Source organism: Balaenoptera borealis, assembly GCF_965194805.1.
Source record: "Balaenoptera borealis genome assembly, chromosome: X".
NCBI classification, from domain to species: domain Eukaryota; kingdom Metazoa; phylum Chordata; class Mammalia; order Artiodactyla; family Balaenopteridae; genus Balaenoptera; species Balaenoptera borealis.
Genome location: NC_138881.1, coordinates 71252241 through 71271646, shown reverse-complemented (window position 1 = coordinate 71271646; position 19406 = coordinate 71252241). Strand labels below are relative to the sequence as shown.

Here is a 19406-nt window from a genome sequence, read left to right as displayed (position 1 = left end):
TTCTCTGACTATAACCTCCTATTCCAGCCTTGTTTTCCTTACTGCTTTACTCCTGTTCTTTAAGCCAATAAAGCTATCTACCACAGAAAATTTTTTGTGAGAATTAAATAAAATAATGTGCATCAACAGCATAATACAGCGTCTGACACATAGGAAATACTCAATACATGGTAGCCATATTTCAATATTAAGTATTCTATTAGAAACAAATATCTTTCAGGATGAAAATTTTCCTCAAATTCACTCAATCTCTGGCATTAATGAAATCTAGCTTTTGACACTACATTCCTTCCAATCCTTTTAAATGAAGGCCAGTCCTCCAGCCATTCTCTCTGATTCAAGAGGTCTGGAGGAGAGATCAGTACAGTACTTGTTCTCAAGGCTAATTCCACATCAGTGTTCCACCATCACATCTGCTCAAAAAGTTCTTATCTCTCAAAATGTACGTAAACTATTTTCAGAGTTATCTACCAACTTTCAGGACTCCTTTCTACCTTATTCCTTGTTATTAATCTCTGGGGCTTCAAAATTAACACAGATCAGCATTTTTGTACCTTGGCCTCACAGATGCTTCCTCAAGCTTAAGCCTCACGATCTGAACTCAGACCATAGCGATTTCAGATACAGATCTACCACTTCTGACTGAGTGACTGTGGGAAAGTTACTCAACCTTTCTAAGCTTCAGTTTCTTTACCTGTAAAATGCTGGTAATAACAGTACCTAGATATAGGGCCACTGTGAAGCATAAATGCAAAAATTCACATAACGTGCTTAGCAAAATGCCTAACACAGTAAATGTTCAATAGCATAATAGCTGTGATCACTATTATTAATTCTTACCAGTTCTTGGCACATTTCCACTTGTCTCCAAACCTGCTCAGGTCTCCTGACATTTTTTTTTTCACCAGTTTTATTGAGATTTAATTGGCATATAGTCTCCTACTTTTTTAAATGAAAAGAAACCTTCCCGGAATTTGCTACCCCCATCTCAAGATTTCTTCCCTACCTTTTGCTGCAACATTTCTCTAAAGAGTAATGTACACTTCCCTTCCAGAGGAGGCAAGGAGTAGTGGAAATATCAGGGACTCTGAAGCCAAATATACCTGTGTTTGAACCTGGTTCTTCCACTTGGATAACCCGAAACAAGCACTTTTTCTAAACCTCAGTTTTTTCATATGTAAAATGGGGATACTACCCATTTCTTAGGGTCATCAAGAAGATTAAACTGAAATAATACATGTAAAGCAGCTGGTCAAAGTAGGTGCTAAATGAATGCCAGTTTCCCACCCCTTATCCTTTCCCTAACCCCTTACAATCTAGGTTCTCACTCTACCACTTTACCTCACTTCAGCTCTTATTAGCATTGTGACTTTGGACAATTTAATTGAATTTTCTAAACCTTAGTTTTCCATTTGTAAAATGGTGATCATTAACATCTACAACATAAAGTTATCTTGAGAATTAAGTGAAATAACATATGCAAAGTATTTTAGCATGGTGCCTGGCCTTGCAGTAAGCACTTAATAAATGGCAGCTACCAGTGACTTATTAATAGCCAAATCAAAAGACTGTTCAACTCGCTCCTTCTCTAGGCTTCAGTGACAACACACTATTCAGGTCTGCTTTTTAACCACTGACCATTCCTTCTCTCTCTGTACTCCCTCCATGATGTCTTTCTTTATTCTCTTCAACCAGGTGTGAACTCTCTCTTCTGAACCCTCAGATCACTTTGTACTTCTCCTGAGACAAGGCACTTCCTCTACTCTGAATGACAATCATTTGTTATATGATACATCTCAACTACTTAATTTAATATCTTTTATGTCCATTGCCTGGCACTTATTTATTCATGTAGAATTTATTGAGTCCCTAATATAGTTCATACCTGTGCTAGGTACTAAGGATACAAAAATTAACATATTATAATTACTATCCTCAAGTAGCTTATAGTTTAGGAGGATAGAATACACAAGTAAGTAGTCTACTATTTGCAGTATGATAAGTCCTATGGTAAAAGTATGCCCAGAATCCTCTCGAGCACAAAGAGGAGTTATTTAAATCAGACTGGGGAGATCTGGGACACTATCTTGGAAAAGGCCTTTTGTATTTAGCATACGGGGAGGCAGTACACAAATCCCTGTTAAATGAATGAGTGAAATATGAATAGGAACTAACTAGATGAGGATGGGAAAGGGCACTTCAGGCCCAGAGAAAGAGCAGGGAAAAAGGCTTGGAGTACAGATATTAGGAGAGTTTCTGAGAGACAGGAAATGAAGCTGGAAAGCCAAAGCAGAGTCGGCTGTTCCAGACATAGGAGTCTGACCTGACCCTAGAGGGCAGATGATAGAGTGCCAATAAAGATTTTTAAGTAGTGGAAGGGCATAATCAGATTTACATTTTAGTACTCTGGCAGTGCAGGGGGAAATTAATTCCATGAGAGCCAGGCTAGAGGCAGCGAGTCCAGTTAGAAGGGTGTTGTGATAATTCAAATAAATTCTGAAAGCAAAAATGGAGTGAGAATGGCGAATCAAGACGGATACTGAGCCTGAATTATTCATATTTGTATCTCCTGCAAGCAGTGCATTTTACACTTAAAACCCGTTACAAATATCTACCCATAGATATTTGTCTACTCGTATTTGTCGACTACTGTTACTGAAACCTACTTAGGGAACTGCAGCTAGCAGCCACTTGTGTCACTTCCTGTACACAGATTCCTAAGTAAAGGCACCTTTTCCCATTACAGAACTCAAAAGAAACTTAGGTTTGTCATTCAAACCCGTAAAGTAACAACAGTGAATACAAACCCAGGCACTGCAGAGAGACTTGAGATGTCTCTATCCTGGTCTATTTCACCCGAAATAATGTTTGAACAAAGTCCTTCAAAGGGTCGTGAGGCCCCGCCCTGTGCACCCAGGCAAATGCCCAGGATTCTTTTCTCTTTGTTTCATCTCAAGACCCAAGTCTGTTCGCTGCTCGTCGCCTGGCGGGCCATTTTCGCCCAGCTGTTTCCCAGTTTTAACCCTGCCGCTGTATAAACAGTCAACAGCAGGGGATTGAGGAGAGAGAACTGTCCCAGGTTGAGGAAACTCTAAAGAGGAGAAGCAGGTGTCTTGAGGCTTCAAACGTTAAAGATTCCCTGACCTTGCCAATTCTCTCGCAACCCCATCTCCACCTCGTCTCTTGCTGTGGGACTCCCTTCTGAAGTTGGGAGGATCCCTTCTACAGTTATCAGAGCGCTACCAGCATCCAGAGAAACTAAGCAAAGTATTTTTTACTTACGCTAACGGTCGCCATAGCTGTAGCACTCTCCGCCCAGGTCTTCGCACGGAGAGCGGAAAGGGACAAAATAGCTCAACTAGGCAGCGCTCAAAGTAGTCCCACCCAGTTCCGCCCCTCGTCGGTCGGCTCCGCCCTTTCTCCGCCTTCCTAGTGCCGCTCTAGGAAGCTGCAAAAGTTGGCCCTCTTTCTCCGGGGAAAACGGTTCAACCCTGTGGTTGACTGTCGTTATCCCTGATGACACCTTTCAGAATATTCTCCATAGTCCACTTGAAAATTACTTTGCTGGGTGCAGAACTTTTCATTATGTTCGTTTTTTCAGGCATATGTGATTTGTCTAGTTGAGGACTTAAAATCCAAGTCCGGCTGCCTTAATAAATAACTGTATAGTCACAAAAAGAACATGTTACCTCTGCAATAATTGGGCAAGTTCATACAGCCTAAGAGTATGTCACTAAGCGCCTACTACGTGCCAGGCACTTGTTCAAAGTACAGAACATAACGTAATGCCTTCCCTCACGGAGCTTGTGATTCCAGGAGGAAAAGAGAAACAAATAAATGTTACAAAGTGCCAAATGCTATGAAGGAAAATAAAACAGTATGGGGATGGGGTGGGAATTTATTGATTTAGATAGATTAGGGAAAGGTTTTCTGATAAAGTGACATTTGAGGAAAGTCCTGAAGGAATTTAGGGAAGAACCTTCCACGCAGAAGGAACAGCAATAAAAAAAGGCCAGTGTGTCAGAAGTGGCTACGTCTGATGGCACTGACTAATTTAACGTGAGAGGAAAAGTATGTGCAGCTTCTTAAATTTGCCCCTAGGCATATAATAAATCTCAGGGACCTCTGATGGCCATACTAAAGAAAGCCCCTTTACTTCTCACGGTCAAAAAAAGCTGAGATTTTTAAAAGCTAAACTCAAAGACTGATTCTTTTGGTTTCTAAAATTATTTCAGTTGAATTTATACCTAACCTTGATAGGTCACTTATGTAAAAATTTAGAGCTTTGAGCAGGAGAGAGTGGTAGTCTGACATTTTAAGGGGGCTATCTGGGAGGATCTGGAGGGCTAAGAGTATTCAAAATCCCTACACCTTTCTCTCTGAACTACTCTTTATTCCTGATACCAATTTCTGTATTGGTCAGTATTCTTTGATTACAAGCAACAAAACCCGGGCCCCCTGCACTGGAAGCACGGAGTCTTAACCACTGTGCCACCAGGGAAGTCCCTCATTCAAGTTCTTATTTGCATTTCCCTGATGTCTAATGAAATTGATCACCATTTCATATTTCAATTGGCCATTTTGATGTTATCTTTCATAAAGTGCTTATTCGAGTTTTTAGCCCACTTTTTCTATTCTGTTGTCCATCTTTCTCATTTATTTGTAGGTGTTCCTTCAGAAGACTGTATACAAGCACTTTGCCAGATTTATGTGTTGTTAATATCTTCTCTCACACTGTGGCTTGCCTTTTTATCCCTTCAGTGGTGTCCAGAAACCAACCGTGCTGGACCTGGATCTGGGACTTCCAGCCTCCAGAACTTAGAAAATGTATTTCTGTTGTTTAGGCCACCCAGTCTATAGTATTTGGCTATGGCAGCCTAAGCAGACTAATACATTATTCTTCTTATATATTGCTTAATTCCATTTGCTAATATTTTCATTAGGATTTTTACATCTATGGCCATGATGGTTATTGGTTTGTAATTTTCTTTTAAGACTTTGGTATCAGTGTTTTATTAGCTTCATAGACAAATTGGGAATTGTTTCCTCTTTATTTTCAGGAAAAGTTTGTTTAAGATTGGCATTATTACTTCCCTAAATATCTAAAAGATTTCACCAATGAAGCCATCCAGGCCTGGAGATTTCTTTGTAATAAGATGTTTCATTATAAATCCAACCTATTTAACATGCTCTCAGATTTTCCATTCTTTCTTGTGGCTGCTTTGCTGAGTTGTGCACAGTCAGTTCTACAACAACACTTATTTAAAAAGGTGAATTTGTTCCAATATGGTGGATATATTAGGAAACAATTTGAAAATTACATAAATTTCATGTTCACTCATGCACTATTTCGTCCATAAGAAACACGATGTGAATGCAGAAAACAGCACCCAGCTCAATCAGACTGTGTAAGAATGCACAAAACACACACACAGACTCCTCAAACATCTACCAGATACCTTGGTTCACTCAGGTGTTACCTACAAAATTGTGTTTTGTTACTATTTTTTATTTGTGAATTTTTCTATGTAAGTAAACAATATCCTAAACGTGTCTAAGCACTCTCGCCCCAAAACACCAAGCACTGCATGAGAAAGGAAAGCTTTAAATATTGAGGTGAAGTTTGAAGTAACCAAGAATTTTGAAAGAAGTGTGAGAATATGTGATATCTCCTGAGCAGTAGGTATAAAGAAATATGCATTTTTGGACCTTCTGATACAATACAGTGAAAATAAAGGAAGCATCTATGTCTGGAAAAACTTCAAGGAATACAAAATCAGTAATGAGACCTAAAGTAATAGAAGAAATGAAAAGATTGATGAATCTATGGATTGAAGACTAGACAGTAAAAAAAATTAGGAACAACCTTTCTCACATTTGATGAGAAGGCACTATCTATACACAAAGGCCTTAAATGAAAATTGTCAGGCCCTGCAGAAGTGGCTCTTTCAATGATGGTTTGGTGATTTAAAACACTGTTGCAATTTCCAAAGCTTTCAGCCTTGGGTGAAGATGTGATTGCAGATCTAAAACTTGCAGAAGAACTTCTAGCAATGAAACACATAATAATTGAAGAAGAAGGATTACATTGGATTACATTTTCAATTTTAATGAAACAGTTATCTATTATATATGCATCTCTTGAAAGGCCTACATTTGAAAGAAAGAATAATATGACCTAAGATTTAAGGCTGTGAAAGACTGCAAATTTTGATAACCCTGCTTAAAACTACTTCACAGTGACTCACAAGCTGCAACCCTTCCTACATCCATTTCCATAAGCAAACTTCAGTTGACTTTCCTATGTATTGTATGTAGTATTTATATATTTCTTAACTGTTTAACATGCATAAAAGTGTGCTACCATGTTTATTAAGTTCCTATCTTTTTGTAATGGGTCACTGATGAAGTGTTTGGGTGCTGCACCTCTAATCTCATTTCCCCCATAAGATCTTCAGTTTTTATTACATGATTTCATGGTGCATTGATTTTTAGGGATTCATATGTTGAGCTATAGTAGTACTGACATCTCATTTCATCTTAGTTGTCAAATATGTTGGCACAAAATTATTCATAATCTGTTAACCTAAATGAGTGAAGAAATATATAGCTTTTTTTGGTCTACCTTTTATTTTCCCATTTTTGGAAAAAAGGATACAAAGAAAACAACACTAGTGCAATGATCAATGGCCCCTGGTACTCAGCCTCAGCGTCAGGAAGACAATAGAAAGAGAGAGATATTCTGACAAATATTACAGCAGTCCCTTCTACTCAATTCCAAGTTTTCAAGACAAAATATTATGATATTTAAATATTTAGACCACACTCATAGTCTGCAACCTAAATTCTGGACGTTATGAGTAGTAGGAAGTGGCAGGAAGTCCCTAGTCCTGTGCTCATTTTGTATTGTTACCGACCAGGGTTCCTGGACTCTTTAATCAATAGAAATTGATAAAAGGCCAGACAAGAAAATTCAGGCAAGGCTTTATTGGGGTTCATGCTGCTGCATGAGGGAGTGAGAACAGGAAACATGTTCCCTTGCTCGCTCCCTGAGGGGGGGCAAGCTGGTCCCTTAAATGGGGTGAGGGTGGGGGCAGACTCGTGGGTTAGGCAAGAAGGGTGGCTTAGGTGGTCTGCTCACTCCTTTGGTGGTGTTATCTGCAGGGATCTTGTGAAGTATCCTGCTTTTGTCCCAACACCTCAGAAGTGGCAGTTGGATTTTGGTCTTTTTGTATCTTGTTGCTCATAATTTGCCTCAACTGCGCATGTGTGCAGTTATTTTTAGTCCCTTACAGTTTCTTTGTATTCTGTTGCTCGAGGAGATATTTGTCTAGGTGCAAGCACTGCAGCAAAGGGTCCCAGGTCCCAGCCTGTCTCATTGCAATACCTTGAGGCACAATATGGCAAGGTTTCCACTCAGGTTGAGTGGCCTAACCAAGTGAGTCATCTCCAAGCTATGGTTCTGGTATGAATTCTCCATTTAATAAGAGATTCTGGGCACTTGCACAGTGCCCTTCATAGCAACCCACTAGCTGCAGCACCTTCCAGACTACAGTTTATGGGACTTAAGGATATGGCCAGGCATATGAACTTCAGGACACAGAGCCTCTTCTATCTGTCTTTTGCCCTGCTCTTTCTACTCACTTTTTCTTTAGAATCTTATTCATAAAAGCCTTCATTCTAAAATGTCTCCCCCATAATAGGGTATGACGATCATGAGAAAGAGCCTGATGTCCCCAGTCCTTCACAACACATTAACTTTTAATTTTTTACATCTTTTCCCAAGTCCTTGGAAATAGAATTTTCCTTCACTGGAAGAGAGGAATAAATACTCCACACTTTGTACAATTAGTGTCCCTCAATCTAGGATAGAAGAGAAGCTCATCGTTAAAGCAGAAAACCAAATCCTATAACTGTTATGCCCTGCAACAGTTGGGTTTCATGAGATGAAAAAAATAAGTGTGATCAACCTTGAGTAAATTTCTGTTTATTACAATCAAATGTGCCCAAGGACAGTTGTAGAGTGGAGCAAAGGAGGATGTGAGTTGATGATGAGTTCAGTTTTGGATGTGCCAAATATGAGATATTTGTGGGACATTCAGTTGCATATTGGAGCTTGGATGAGAGGTCTGAACTGTCTACAAAGATTTTGGAATCTTGTATATAGGTGATCAATGGATGAGGTTGCTCAGAGTGAGCATAGAGTGGTCTTTCTCCTAGTTATCTCTTAAGGCTATTTGGAAGCTTTAGAGTAAAAATATGAGAAAATAATTTTGTCCACATATTCACAAATTTGAGATTTTAGATTAATATTTTCATAGAAATCTCTTTATAGTCTTAATAATAATTGTAGACTCAAAGGTTATGTGTGCACATCAAGGACATTTTATTTCATTTAATTTCTGGTTAATGGTTTATTTTCTCTTGCTTAGTATATTTTCCAGTATTTGCATTTTATCTTTAGATTTGTTAAATTTGCATTTTATTGTTACTAATTAGGTTGCTTTAGGTCTTCAATTAACAAAAGTTAATCATTGGTGGAAGAGTGTGTCAATAATATGTAAAAGAGTTGTTAAGATAGTCTAAGTACTACAATGAGTAACCTGAAAACCATAAGCCATAACAATATAAATATGGATAGTGAACATAACTTTTATGTTTTTCTCTATTTCTGTATCAGTTGAAATTTCTTCTGATGAGAGTGTATTCATGTATTACATATTTAATAAAAATAAAGATATAAAAAGGTGAAGAATTGGTGAAGAGTTAGAGAAAACAGTATAAACAACTCTTTTCCTATGGACAGAGGTAAGACATTATTAGTTAATTAATAATGAGACATTAAGTATTAATAAGACATCCTTATTATCTAGAAGGAAAAAAAATAGTAGTATATTTTTAGTATACTTTTTGAGCAAATATAGACTATTGGTCATTATGCACTTAGACACATGAATCTGGAAATGTGATAATTTTGCATAAGTAGCATAAGTAGCTTTTAAAAAAAAGGAAAAAAAGGTACAAGGAACTACAATGGTAAATATCTAAAAATTAGATTTCATTGGACCAGTGATGCATTCACTCCGAATCCTTAGGATGTTGTCCATTATGAGAATTATGAAAATAATGGATTGATTTTATTGATGCTTTCGTGCCATGTTCAGAGTACATTCAATGTAAACTGAGTTTTTCTAAAACAAGTACAAAGTAATTATTTATGAAATAAAATTGATGACTTTTTTCTCTAAAAGTTGGGAAGAGACCAAAACAAAGAAGCATCATTCAAAGATGTACTTATCATAGGAAACAGAGGAAAAGACTTTCTTTTGCTAAGAACTGTGTAAATCTAGCTGCTAAGAACTGTGTAAAGCTAGCCACTAAGCATTTGTACAGAGAGAACAAACTGTTGGTAAAATTCCTCTATGAAACCATACTGTTACACATTGCATGATATCAAAGATATATACAAGACAGGAGAGAAATTATTATAGAGGATGTGCACAAGGCAAATCTTCATGACTGTGGGTTAGGTATTCTATATTTCCTGTTTATAGTATTTCCCAGATATAATACCAAATATGAAAACACAAAAAGAGAAGATTAAGTTGGACTTATCAAAATTATAAACTTTTGTGCTTCAAAGGACACCATTGAGAAAGTGAAAAGAAATGTAAAAAAATATGGAGAGAGAGAGGATGGGAGAGAAAATTTTTGCAAATCATATAGCTGAAAAAGGGACTTTTATCTAGAATATGTAAAGAACTCTTACAACTCAATAGACAACCTAGTTAAAAATGAGAAAACAACCTGAATTGACATTTCTACAAAGGAGGTTTACAAATGGCCAACAAGTGCATAAACAATGTTCAACACCATTAGTCATCAGGGAAATGCAAAACCAAATTGCAGTGAGACATCACTTCACACTCACTTTTTGATTAGCTATAATAAAAAAAATGGAGAATAACAATTGCTGGTGTGGATGTGGAGAGAACCCTCCTACACTGCTGATGGGGATATAAAATGGTATAGCCACTTCAGTAAATACTTTGGCAGTTCCTCAAATTGTTAAACCTAGAAATAACTTATGACGCAGCAATTCCACCATTAGGTATCCAATCAAGAGAAATGAAAAGTATGTGCACACAAAAACTTGTGCACAAATGTTCACAGCAGCACTATTCATAGTAGCTAAAAAGTGGAAACAAGCCAAATGTCCACCAATTGATGAATGGATAAACAAAATATGGTATATACATTAAATAGAGTATTATTTGGCAATAAAAGGTAACAAAGTACTTATATACACTACAACATGGTTGAAACTTTAAAACTTTATGCTAAGTTAAAGAAGCCAGTCACACTAACTGGAATAAAATAAGAAGTGAATTTTTGTGAAGTCTAATATTCACTTGTATGTTTTCTAAATGATGATTTAAATTATTTGTGTAACTGGCAAGTTTTATATATATATATGAATTTTATATATATGTTAAATATATGTAGACATGAATTTATAAAATTCATGTTATCTAGTAGCCATCCATACTTATCACATAGGAAGAACTGCATACCATTCATTTTTAAATGTGTTACAAATAAATGCAGTTTTAAAAGTATAGGGATGAATGTAATCACATTTCCCCTAACTGCTCATCTCATGATTATTCATACTTTTTTTCCTTTAAACACACAGCCTAATTCCAAAATAATTGGTCACAATTATCTTTCCTCTCTCCATATGACTGTGTATAATGAGGTCTTCAAAGGGAAATAACCATATTAATAAAATGTTTATTGTCATTGTTTTCTTATTATAGTCTTTCAATAAATATTTGTTGCCTAAATAAAATAATATCTTTTTAAAATAAAAGGGAAGCCAGTCACAAAAGTCCACATATTATATGATTCCATTTATATGACATATCCAGAATAGGGAAATCTATAGAGACAGAAAGTACATTAGTGTTTTCCTAGGGCTGAAAAGTTGGGGGGAAATGGAAAGTGACTGCTAATGGGTAAGGGCTTTCCTTTGGGATTATGAAATGTTCTAAAACTAGATTGTGTCAATGTTTGCACAATTCTGTGAGTATACTAAAACCATTTTATAAGGGTGAATGTTTATATAACTTGTATCTTAATAAAACTGGTACAAAAGAGTATGTGCTAGCATACATTTTCTTTACAGTGGAGTGAAACCACACATATGCAGAACATGAACTATTTCTTGAAATAAGTCCAATTCTTATAAGAGAGAAATGTTCTACAACCTTGTTCGGCACATCATTGAAAGTGTATTACACAGAAGAGATCTTTTCATTAGTTAATTATATTGTGAGTTAATTATATATATAAACTTGAAAACAACCATAGAACTAGGACATCGGTGGCCATGTGAATCTAAATGTTTTCATATACCCTCCAACAAAGGAGTAAAATCAGCTAGGGGTGTAAACAGAACCACACATGACTCATGTCTTAAACATTACTAGGAGAGCATACCACAAATCACATTGATTGATTTGCATATGTTGATCATCCTTGCATCTTAAATAAAAATCCCATTTCATCATGGGGTTTAATCCTTTTAATTCACTGTTAAACTCATTTTGTTAGTATTTTATTGAAGATTTTTGCATCTATGTTCATTAGGAACATTGACTTGCAGTTTTCTTCTGGTGTCTTTGGCTTTGATATCAAGGTGATGCTGGCCTCATAAAATGTATTTGAAAGTGTTCTCTCTTCTATTTTGGAAGAATTTAAGAAGAATTGATATTAATTCTTCTTTGAATATTTGGTAGAATTCACCTGTGAAACTATCTGGTCCTAGACTTTCCTTTGTTGTGAGGTTTTCAATTACCATTTTAATCTCCTAATTTGTTATTGGCCTGTTCTGGATTTCCAATTTTTCTTGTTTTAGTCTTGGAGGGTTGTATATTTCTAGGAATTTACCCATTTCTTCTAGGTTATCCCATTTGTTGACATAAAATTCATAATAGATTTTTATGATCCTTTTTGTTTCTGAGGCAGCCATTGTCGTATGTCCTCTTTCATTTCGAATTTTATTTATTTGAGTCTTTTTTTTCCTTAGGTAATCTAGCTAAGAGTTTGTTTATCTTTTCAGAAAACCAACTCTCAGTTTTATAGACTGTTTCTTACTGCTTTTCTAATGTTTATTTATTTCTACTCTAATCTTATTGTTTCCTTCCTTTTGCCAACTTTGGGCTTAGTTTGTTCTTTTTCTAATTTCTTGAGGTGTAAAGGTAGGTTTTTTTATTTGAGATTTTTCTTCTTTTTTAATGTAGGTATTTATTACTATGAACTTCTCATTTAGCACTGCTTTTACTACCTTTCATAAGTTTTGGTGTGTTGTGTTTTGTTTTTGTTTTTCTCAAGATATTTTTAAAATTCCCTTTTGATTTCTCTTTGACCCAATGGTTGTTCAAGTGTGTATTGTGTATTATCTATGTATTTGTCAATTTTCCTGTTTTCTTTCTGTTATTAATTTCTGATTTCATTTTACTGTGGTCAGAAAAAGTACTTGGTATGATTTTAGTCTTCTAAATTAGTTAAAACTTGTTTTGTGACTTAATATGTGATCAATCCTGGAGAATATCCCATGTACTGTTGAGAATAATGTGTTTTCTTCCACTCTTGAGTGAAAATTCTGTATATGTCTGTTAGGTTCATTTGGTCTATAATGTTATATAAGTCACCTGTTTCTTTATTGATTTTCTGTCTAGATGTTCTATCCATTATTAAAAGTGAGGGTATTGAAGTGTCCCACTATCATCGTATTGCTATCAATTTCGCCTTTCAGATCTGTCAATATTTGCTTTATATATTTAGGTGATGTAATGTTGGGTGCATATATATTTATAATTATTACATCTTCCTGGTGAACTGACCCAATTCCCATTATAATGACTTTGTTTCTAGAGACAGTTTTTTTTTTAAGAATTTTATTTTATTTTATTTTATTTTTAACATCTTTATTGGAGTATAATTGCTTTACATTGTTGTGTTAGTTTCTGCTGTAAAACAGAGTGAATCAGCTATATGTATACATGTATCCCCATATCCCCTCCCTCTTGCATCTCCCTCCCACCCTCCCTATCCCACCCCTCTATGTGATCACAAAGCACCGAGCTTATCTCCCTGTGCTATGCAGCTGCTTCCCACTAGCTATCTATTTTACATTTGATAGTGTATATATGTCAACGTTACTCTCTCACTTCGTCCCAGCTTACCCTTCCCCCTCCTCGTGTCCTCAAGCCCATTCTCTACGTCTGCGTCTTTATTCCTCTCCTGCCCCTAGGTTCTTCAGAAGCATTTTTTTTAGAGATTCCATATATATGTGTTAGCATATGGTATTTGTTTTTCTGTTTCTGACTTACTTCACTCTGTATGACAGTCTCTGGGTCCATCCACCTCACTACAAATAATAGAGACAATTTTTGACCTAAAGTCTATTTTGTCTGATATAAGTGTAGCTACCCCAGTTTTCTTGTTACCGTTTGTGTGGACTATGTTTCCTACCCCTCCACTTTCAGTCTATGTGTGTCCTTGAATCTAAAGTGAGTTTCCTGTAGACAGCATAAAGTTGGATCTTATTTTTTATCCATTAAGCCACTGAATATCTTTTTTTTTTTGATTGAGGATTTAATCCATTTGCATTTAAATAATTATTGATAGGGAATGATTTACTATTGTCATTTTGTTAACTGTGTTCTCTTTGTGTTATAGGGGGTTTTTTGTCCCTCTTTTTCTCTCTTGCTATTTTCTTTGTGTTTCTTTCCTTTTCTTTTCTTTTCTTTTTGTATTGATAGGCTTTAATTCCTTTCTCTTTTTCTTTTGTATAACTTCTATAGGTATTTTTTGGGTGGTTATCATGGGGCTTACATAAAATATCATGTATTTATAACAGTTTTTTAAACTAATAACAAATTAACTTCACTTGCATACAAAAACTCTATGCGTCCAAACCACAATCTTTGTTCTTAGTGGTCCCCAGGAGGCTAGAGTATGCTAAGTCCCATCAGAGCCCTGAGACAGATGAGATAGATAGAAGCCAGTCCTTTGAGTCATAGCAAGAAAAGCTGGGGCACTAGATGTTTGGTCCAATTCCTTCTCTCCCCAGGAGAAGATAGGAGCTGGATTTTATCTTCCATTCACTGTGCACTGAGCCAGAAAGAGGAGTTGTTGCAGATGTCTGCACACTTGTTCAGACCACATGCTGTTTTAAACTGTTGCTTGGCTCTCTGTCATCCACAGGGACCTAGCTAATGCTGGACAGTATCAGCTCTCAGAGATTTGTGGATTAGAAGCCAGCCCTTTGGGTAGCAGCCAGAAAAGTTGGGGGACTAGACGTACAGTCCAACTAACTCCTAACATGCTGGAGGCAAACTGCCTTCTAGAGTGGCTGTATTATTTTGTATTCCCACCATTAGTGAATGAGAGTTCTTGTTGCTCCACATCATCCCCAGCATTTGGTGTTATCAATGTTTCAAATTTTGGCCATTCTAATATGTGTGCAGTGATATGTCATTGTTGTTTTAATTTTCAGTTCCCTAATGACACATGATGCTGAGCATCTTTTCATATACCTACTTGTCACCTGTATATTTTCTTTGGTGAGGCATCTGTTCAGGTTTTTTGCTCATTTTTAAATCAAGTTGTTCATTTTCTTATTGATTTTCAAAAATTATTTGTATATTTTTGATAATAGTCCTTTATCAGATGTGTCTTTTGCAAATATTTCCTGCCAGTGTGTGGCATGTCTTCTCATTCTCTTGTTGACTAATGATTTTTTTTTTACCAAGGTACAAAGTCAGTTGGGTGGCAAAAGGAGAGCCTTGTTAACAAATGTTGCTGGGACAATGATGGGATATCCAGATGCACAAAAAAAGAAAAAAGAAAAAGAAAAAAGGAAGGAAGAAAGAATTTTAACTTTAATCCATTTCTTGCACCATATACAAAAATTAACTGAAATGGAGAATAGACATAAATATAAATCCTAAAACTATAAACTTCCAGATGAAAAAGAGAGAAAAAATTTTGTGACCTTAGATTTGGCAAAGATTTCTCAGATATGACAAAAAAAGGAGTAGAGGTGACATTAGTGGTGGTGGTATGAAGTAAATATTTATGTATCTTAGCATGAAGTCAATAGATAATATCTAAAAATGTTTTTAAATAGTAGTATAAGCATATGATTTAAAATTAATTTTTGAATTTTATTTAAAGAAAAATGTTAAGTAATGACTATTAGAAGAAACAGCTAAAGTATTTAAAAAGTGGTTGCCTCTGAAGAACTGGACTGGTGATAGGAAGAACTATTACAAGAAACGGTCGGTTTGGAGCATGACAGATGTTTGGATGCTGTTCGTCACTTTAAGGACAGCATTCCTTGTGGAAATGTCAGCAAGGCTATTTCAGTTAGTTTCCAGAGAGTGAAGTTTAGAATGCCCCAGAATCTTAAGAATAGCTAAATGGTGGGTAAAAGTACTGTATCCAATAATTCCTGAACATAGGGGCTATTTAATATTTTATTTATGCTGGAAGTAAGTAAGTCACATGGTTTCTACAACATTCCCTCTGAAAGCATATCTACTATTAGTATAAATACTGGCAGATTTGCTCTTAGCTAAAGTGCAAGCTGATGTAAGAGTGTATAATTTAGCATGTTGGGCTGAAGCAGTTGTAGGCAGAGATGCTGCCTCAATAACATCAAACAGAGTTGGAATAGCATACGCAGCACAAGATTTGCTGTTATCACCTTTTAAATATGAACCATCAGTGAACCATGAGTGTTACTCAGAGGAATTTCCTGTAGATCATCACGAGGAGTCAGGAGGTGATCCGTCAATATTAAGCAGTTGTGAGGATCTCCATTGGTGACAGAGGGGAGAAGAGTAGCAGGATTAAGGTTATTACAACATAAAAGAGTTATGTGAGGGGTAGTTAACAAAAGGACATCATAGGAGGTGAGGTGGCTGGCTGAGAAATGTTGAGTGTGATAATAATTCAGGAGACCTTCTACCGCATGAAGTACACAAATGGTTAAAGGGGATCCCAGTGATTTTCTCAGTGGCCTTAACCAAAAATGGCAGTGGCTATAATGGCTCTAAGGCAAGAGGGGTATCCTTGTTCCACAGAGTCCAGTTGCTGGCTATAATACCCTAGGGGTTGATGGTGGTCCTCGTGCTTTTGGATGCATACCCCAAGGGCATTTTCTTTCTTTTCATATACAAAAGGGAAAAAGGGATCTGGGATGCTGAGGGGCAAGCAGGTTCATCAAACTCTCCTTTGAGGCCTTAAAAGCTATGTCATCTGATTCTTCCCATAAAGTTTTTGGGTTAGGCAAGTTATTCTTTAGTAAAACATACAGGAGTTTGGTCATAAAAGAGAAATTTGAAATTCAATTACAGCAATAACCAACTAGCCCAAGAAGACCTCCCAGCTGACATTTAGTTTTGGGTTTTGGGAAACTTAGGACATCATGAAGTCTATCTGGATTTAGACGTAGCCCTTGTTCTGATATCTAATGCCCTAAATATCAAAACAGTTTGGGAAAACTGCAATATTTTTGGTCAACCTTATGTCCCTTTAAGGCTGAAATCTTTAGCAAATGGATGCTGTCTTCTTCTGAGGAGTCTTGAGAAAGAGAGCAAAGAAGCAAATCATCCATATAGTGCAACAAAGTAGAACCTCTAGGGAATTTTATATCATACAGATCAGCTTTCAGGATTTGTGAGAAATAAGAAGGACTCTCAGTAGAACCCTGAGGCATTACAGTTCAGGTGAATTGTTTTTCTTCAGAAGTGAAGGCAAAAAGGTATTGACTAGCTTCATCAACTGTAATACTAAAGAATGCATTGCATAAATCAATTACAATAAATAATATATTTCTGGTGGGAATAGATGTTAGTAATATACAAGGGTTAGGAACAACAGGGTGTTGAGAGATAATGTTATATCAATATATTTTTAAGAGGTCCTAGACAAACTTCCATGCTTGACCCTTATGTTTTCTCATCAGTAAAGTAGGAGCATTACAGGGACTGATACAAGGGATAATGAGGCCTTGAGTCTTGTAATCTTCTAGTATGGACTTTCTACCTTGAAGAGCTTCTTTACTTTCATGGTATTGATTAATTCTGCGAAGAGATTTTGACGGGTATATTTGAATTTTGATGGATATGTGCTGTGAATTTTGCCAACATCAGTTGGAGATTTTGCCTATAAATAAAATGGTACCTGATTCAACAGGGGCAAATGATCAGTGTTTCCAGAATCTGCTCTAGTACCGTCAGAGACAGAACAAATAAAAGGTGTCAAAGGGTCTTTTAATTCATCTGGTTGGTTACTTTGAATGACTACTGTTAAATTCTAGAATTATTTCTCCCTTTTGGGAGAAAGGAATTCTGTCATGATACTTCCTTAAGAAGTCTTGACCTAATAAATTGATGGGGGAAAGGAACTAAGGAGAAAAGAATGTGTCTCTCAAAGAGCCTAAACAAAAGGGAATAGGTTCAGAGACAGGAATCTCTTGAGGTTCATTAGGGATCCTCACTATTTGAACTATTTTAGTATTTTGAGGTAGGGGCTGCTTTACAGTAGTGGAGTTGAGCACCAAGAGTGTGGCTCTGGTGTCAGTTAAGACTGGAAAAGATTCATCCCCATCTGGCAAAATGCTTCTCCAAGCTGATTAGAGGGAGGATTGGGAAGAACCCTTGTAGTTCCTCATAGCTCCATCATTGAGATTTGGGAGGATGTTGGAAAGGCTGGTTAGAAGGGTGAAAGTGCCTAAGACACTTAAATTTGTAACTATTTCTGTTCCATTGTCCTGGCTCTTTGCAGTAATAGCAGAAACCAGGAGAATTTTGGTTTTGTTTAGGGGCCTTCAACTGCTGTAGTTGAAGATTTTTTTTTATCATTTTTTTCTTTTATCTTTTTGATGGAGCTGACGATTGAGAATCTTATTGGTCTTTTTTAGATGACTCATCTAGAGTGTGAGAGAGCTGGTTTGCTAGATTAACTAAATCTGGAGTGGACATAATTTCCCATTCCATCCTGGTCTTTTTACTGGAAGGGAAAGGCCTCAGTTCAGCTCATTAATAAAGCAGAATTAAAAGCTACCTGAGTGGAATCAACATTTGAAGGAAGACCAGAATTTTCTTAAAAATTATCTGAAGTCAATTGTAATAGTCATGAACAGGTTCATCAGATTTTTGTGTGTAAGTCTGATGTTTTTTTCTAATCAACAAGCCTTGGAAAAGCCCTAGGAATTGCTTAATAAAGTTACCCAGTGATTGCCTGAACCTAATCATATAGTAAGTTAGTGGGCTGGTATCCTGGTTGTCTCCTGCAGACATTTCAAGATTTCCCAGTTGGTGGTCTTCATCCAGTGTTTGTCCTGGCCCTCACTAACAAGCATATGAACTAGCTAATATAAGTCAGAGAAACAATGTTGATAAGTTTAAATGACTATATTAAATTGCTCAGCAAATCTTTGAGGATCTTTGGTTATTTTGGGAAAGTCTTTGATTATGGCTTGCAGTTCAGCTTTAGCTCAGGGAATATAAGAAATTAAGGGCTTAGTGCTTGGATCCTCAGAAGGCTTAACTTTAAAGGGACGGTTTCTGGTAAGTTCAGAGAAAAGGGAGTGGGGAGAGTTTCAGAGAAAAAGGAAAGTTCAATGAGAGAATTAGTATGAGGGGACTCAGGGTTTAAAGGAGGTGTAGGGTGTATAGAAGGAGAGGAGGAAGATGGTGCCAGAGGTGGAGCCTGATGATTAGGAGCTGAGGAAGAAGACAAGACAGTGTTGAAGGTGGAACCTGAGACAAAGAAACCAAGGAAGAAGAGTCTGAGGTTTTGGGAGTCATTTTGCCTTTCATTAATTGTTTGCTTCAGTTAATCTTAAAATCTCATTTTGCAGAGAGGCAATTTTAGGTTCTTGATAACATTTGGAAGCCTCAAAATACCCATCAAAATAGGCATAACATTCAGGTTTGGAAGTTTTTGAGCTATTGTAATCCAATTCAGTTTTAAAAAAATTAAGTTTGGGAATTTCAGAGGTTGCCCATAATGGACACTGATATTCTAAATTGCCTTTGGTCAGGTCAGTCCATTTAGTTAGAAATGTGCATGAGGAAGAACCACAGTTTTTTGTTTTTGTTTTTTCTAAATTAATTCTTTTTTTTTAAACATCTTTATTGGAGTATAATTGCTTTACAATGGTGTGTTAGTTTCTGCTTTATAACAAAGTGAATCAGTTACGCATATACATATGTCCCCATATCTCTTCCCTCTTGCGTCTCCCTCACTCCCACCCTCCCTATCCCACCCCTCTAGGTGGTCACAAAGCACCGAGCTGATCTCCCTGTGCCATGCGGCTGCTTCCC

General features: G+C 36.6%; 1 protein-coding gene across 2 annotated transcripts in view; it reads right to left on the bottom strand.

The window, feature by feature from the left end:
• APOOL (apolipoprotein O like) overlaps positions 1 to 3431 on the bottom strand; it is a 92111-nt gene extending 88680 nt beyond the window's left edge. The window contains exon 1 of one of the 2 annotated variants that reach the window (XM_082377501.1): positions 3283 to 3431. In XM_082377501.1, coding sequence (XP_082233627.1) covers positions 3283 to 3297 — 15 coding nt within the window. In that variant the 5' untranslated portion in view covers positions 3298 to 3431. The remainder of the gene's footprint in view (positions 1 to 3282) is intronic. The other variant, XM_082377504.1, reaches the window with a different exon arrangement.
• Positions 3432 to 19406: the final 15975 nt, after the last annotated feature.